Below are 4646 nucleotides of genomic sequence, written 5' to 3' on the forward strand. Positions count from 1 at the left end.
TATGTTTTCAAAATTTTTGTACCAAAATATATATATAAAAAAAAGGTAAAGTATATTTTTTGTCCCTAAAATTTAATAAAAGTTTCAAAAATATCCCTAAGTTGTATTTTGTTTCAATTTTATCCCAAAAGTTTTCGATTTGCATCAAATATACTCTCGACGGCTAAATTTTCAAAAAAATTTAAGACCAATCTAATAATAATGCATAAAAATTATGCTTGATTTGCTTGTATTTTGAGGGTTGTTCATATGAAATTGTTGTTGAATTGGTCTTAAATTTTTTGAAAAATTAGTCGTCAGAGGTATATTTGATGTAAATAAAAAACTTTTGAGACAAAATTAAAACAAAATAAAATTTAAGGATAAAACTTTTGTAAAACTTTTGTAAAACTTCAGAGAGAAAAAATATACTTTACCCTAAAAAAACATCTAATTGATTGCAACACAGAACGAAAATCATATCCATGCGCATTCATTGGTATCACCAAATATAACGAACTAACAAGCTAACAAAAACTACTTACTAATCAAAATCAAGTAAGATTATTACATTATTTGAAATAATAAGAGAAAATAAAATATATAACAAGGGTGGAATGATCTTCTTCAAGTTGGAACCAGATTCCCCTCTCTGTCTGCATGCTTAGCAGCTAATCAAATCTTCTTGTCCTTGCTTCACAATGTTTCGTGGTTCCAAAGCAAAAGATAGAGTCACAAGACTTTCCAACTTTTTTTCTTTTTTTTTTTCTTTTTTTTTCTCTATACAGATTCCATTATTATTAGCTACACCCCACTATCCTATATCCATATATATAAAGCATTGAACCCTTTGCATTTTTCTTACACAAACAACTAGACCCTTCTTCTTCCATTTGTTCTTTCTTTTTCACCTTATCCTTATAACCCTTTATTTTTCTCTACCACCCCACAAGATCATTCTCCTTCTTAGGCTCTAAAGTCTTCACCTTTTTAAAGAATAATAATAAACAAAACACAAAGCTATGGCTTCAACCACTCTTAGCAAACAAAAGAAGCCTTCTTCTGAGTCCTCATCAAGATGGACAGCAAAAGAAAATAAGCTCTTTGAGAAGGCACTTGCAGAATATGATAAAGATACTGCAGATAGGTGGCAGAATGTGGCAAAAGCAGTTGGTGGAAAATCTGTTGATGAAGTTAAGAGACATTATGAAATTCTCTTAGAAGATCTCAGACACATTGAGTCCGGCCATGTTCCAATTCCTAACTACAAGTCCACACCTTCAACCACCACCAATCTTGATGAAGAACAGAGGTATTATTATTAGGTAAACATTTTTGTTTTCGCACGAAACTGTTAGATCACAATTTAGTCGTATATTTTACATGAAAATAACTGCAAGTGATGCGACATGCAACATTACTCCTCACACATTTGTGTTAATCACAATTTAAAACCATGCATAATGCTGAGTATATTATAGAAAAAAATTTCAAGTATTAAAAAATATTTTAGAACTAAGATTAATAATTAAAAGTTTTTGTCATGTCCCTTCAAGTAGTCCTAGTAGTTTTTGTCATGCATGCATTATTGATTATTCTATTCTTTGTCCTCCAATTCTTTTGTAGACCTAAAGGCTAAAGCCTACTCTGTATTATTGTATAGACTATAGATTGATGTTGGTCAAAGGGAGTTGACTTAATACGTTGAAGTTGTAGTTTAGAATATAAAGGTTAGGAGATTAACATCATTGTTCACTACTACAGAGAGAATATATAAAATAATAATATATACTCAATCATTGATGCATTGATGATGTATATTTAGATATATTATGATGTAAGAATGTGTTAAAAGAAATGATAATGACAGATAAAAGCGATTTTTGAATTATCGAGAAAATACAAAAATGTACCCTCAAGATATTTGGTACATTCAATTTCATAGTTTAGTGGATAGTGGATACAATAGTTAAGTAAACTGCTTCCATTTTTTTTTTTTTCTTTGGAAAATGTCAAATTTTTCGTGAAATTTGTAGCAAAAAGTGATAGGATGCGATGGTGCAACAAATAAATAGTTCATGTTCAACATTTTTGCACAATCACAAGACTACAAGCCACATGTATATAGAGATACTCATATTAAGATAAAGTTCTTGTGGGCTTTAGCATCATGGTACTATTATTATCTGTTAACAAAAGTGATATTTGTGTTATTTTTTTGAACATTTTTTTATATATTTATATTTCATGTTGTTCAAAATTTTCATTGTTCCCCTAATACTCCTCTTACATTTAATCTCACATCATTAAAAACGCTATTAATGGCCAATTGATAGTTACAAAACACCAAAATTGTTAACCCCTAGCATTCCTCATTCACATTATTCGGCTAATTTTTTTTTATATTGTTTAAATATATGTGTAATACATCATTATTGGAAGATTAGGTGTTTTTTTTTATATGGTGTTTTATTCAAATCGGACGGTCCGATTTGTTTGAAGAGAAAAATAAATTACAAATCGGAGGGTCCAATTTGTTTGGAGAAAAAAATAAGCTACAAATCGGAGGGTCCGTTTTGCATTTTTTATTTTTTTTATTTTTTAAAATAAAAATCGGACGGTCCGATTTCAATATTAAAAATTTTTTTATTTTCGAATTCACAAATCGGACCGTCCGATTTGTGATTGTTTGTTTGAAAAAAAAAATAAAACAAACAAATCGGTGCATCCGATTTGTACATCCCATACCAATGTGAAACACACTTCTGCTCACAGCTTCTTGTTATACACTTCTCTCTCTCCCACATAAAAAATAACAAGCGATTCTATAACCAATGAACATTACTATGCCACATTGCAATAGCATCTCCAAATAAAGAGGAATATGACAAACCATTGGATCGTGCGTGACTCGGACCTAAAGTAGTACTACTTATCTCTTTGTATATATTGATTATTTTAATTAGTTTTATTTATGATTTGGATTTTGCAGGCTTTTGAAGTATCTTAAACTGAGTTGATTTGAAACAATTATGTCTCTATAATCATCATTAGCTACTCGCAGAAGAAGGTTATGTTATGTGGCCGGTGTGGTGTGGCATGAAGCTTCAGAATTTTCTTCCTATTTAATTTGTGTCTCTTCATCTTCTCTTCCCTTAGCTTATTGTAACGTAGATTAGTTTAATGAATTATGATATTCTCTAAAACTTCCCTTAATTTTTATTATTAATTTTTAAGTGTTGATATTTTTGGAATAGTAACTAACTAGAAACTACAAAGCAAGCTAATCACTATTTATTCGTCACTATCATCAAATTTTTTTTAAATTATATTTTTAACTTACACTAACATTCAAATAATATCTGAAATCACAAACAAGAAAAATAAAAAAATCCTCTAAAAAGGCATCTGAAAGTGAAATAAATGTCCAAAACCAGTGATAGTTTTGTTGGAAATCAAAAGAATAGTGTATAATATGTGTTTGATAAACTATAATTTCATTATATAATATTTTGTTACTAACAATTTTAACTACAAAAGACATAAAATAATTTAATATTTATGAAATATCGAATTATTTTAATAAAAGTACTCAAATATTTTACAAAACGATCTAACAAAATACGAATTTGCTATAATATTTTTTGTTATAGATTTATATATATAAAACGTTTGGTTCATAATGGATCTGAGGTAAGAAGGCCCATATAGTACCGAATTGTTATCAACTTTGGAAACAAGAAAAATTGGGCCTCAAGCGTAACCTCTTGGGTTAGTTTGGGCTTTCTATGAGCCCAAATCAATCCTATTTCAAAGAGATGGTGATTGCTGAGACTTAGAGAGCCCAAAAATGGTTAACAGGATTTAGATGATATAGTTTTTTTTCCTGACAAAAAAAAAAGATGATATATTTTTTTTAATAATGTTTTCTCCAAACAATAATACGATTTTTTCTTTTTTCTTCTTTGTTATTTAGCACATTAAAAAAAAAAAAAACCCCTAGTTTCTTCCACCTATCCGGCAAACCTTTTTCTTTTCTTATTTTTTAATTTGACTTCTTGTTCCATTATAGTATTCATTGATGAAAAGTGTAAACTGCAAAATGAAGAGCAATAGCTTTTGAATTTGGCATGTGCATATATTGGTACGAAGATTATTCTTTAGGATCCAAGTGTAAAAAAAATAAAAAATAAAAAACCAACAACAACAACAAATCAATGACAATAACAAGTCATGTAATGATGTAAGGTAGAACAATGAGTTGTATAAGTTTTGTCTTTAATACAATAATAATAGTACTTTTCATAGTTGTGTTAAACCTCATAGCTAATAATATAGTTCTGGTCCCTCATCCCCACCCCACTCTACAAAAGAAAATAATAATAATAATAAAAAAATAAATTGAATTGGCTTTCATTATTCTTCTATGTCTTTCACAATGCTATAATCCTAAGTTCAACTCTTGCTATAAGTCTATAACCAACTAACCATATTTTCTTCTTTTATTGTCCATTGGATATATATCTCTTTCTTTTTCTTTCAATGTCATCAAATCATCATTTTTCTATTTTTATTTATTTATATCTTGATTTTATATTATAATTATAGACAATATTTTTTAAGTTTATAATTAGAAAGACAAATTAATTATTTTAAATTATAATAAT

General features: G+C 28.3%; 1 protein-coding gene across 1 annotated transcript; it reads left to right on the forward strand.

Annotated features, from left to right (window-relative positions):
- On the forward strand, nucleotides 639-3185 carry LOC107634083 (protein RADIALIS-like 4). The gene is made up of 2 exons (XM_016337663.2): nucleotides 639-1291; nucleotides 2972-3185. Exons 1-2 carry the CDS (start codon nucleotides 1002-1004, stop codon nucleotides 2997-2999), a joined length of 318 nt encoding a protein of 105 aa, XP_016193149.1. The 5' UTR covers nucleotides 639-1001; the 3' UTR covers nucleotides 3000-3185.

The sequence above is a fragment of the Arachis ipaensis genome, chromosome B03, assembly GCF_000816755.2.
Source record: "Arachis ipaensis cultivar K30076 chromosome B03, Araip1.1, whole genome shotgun sequence".
Classification (NCBI taxonomy): domain Eukaryota; kingdom Viridiplantae; phylum Streptophyta; class Magnoliopsida; order Fabales; family Fabaceae; genus Arachis; species Arachis ipaensis.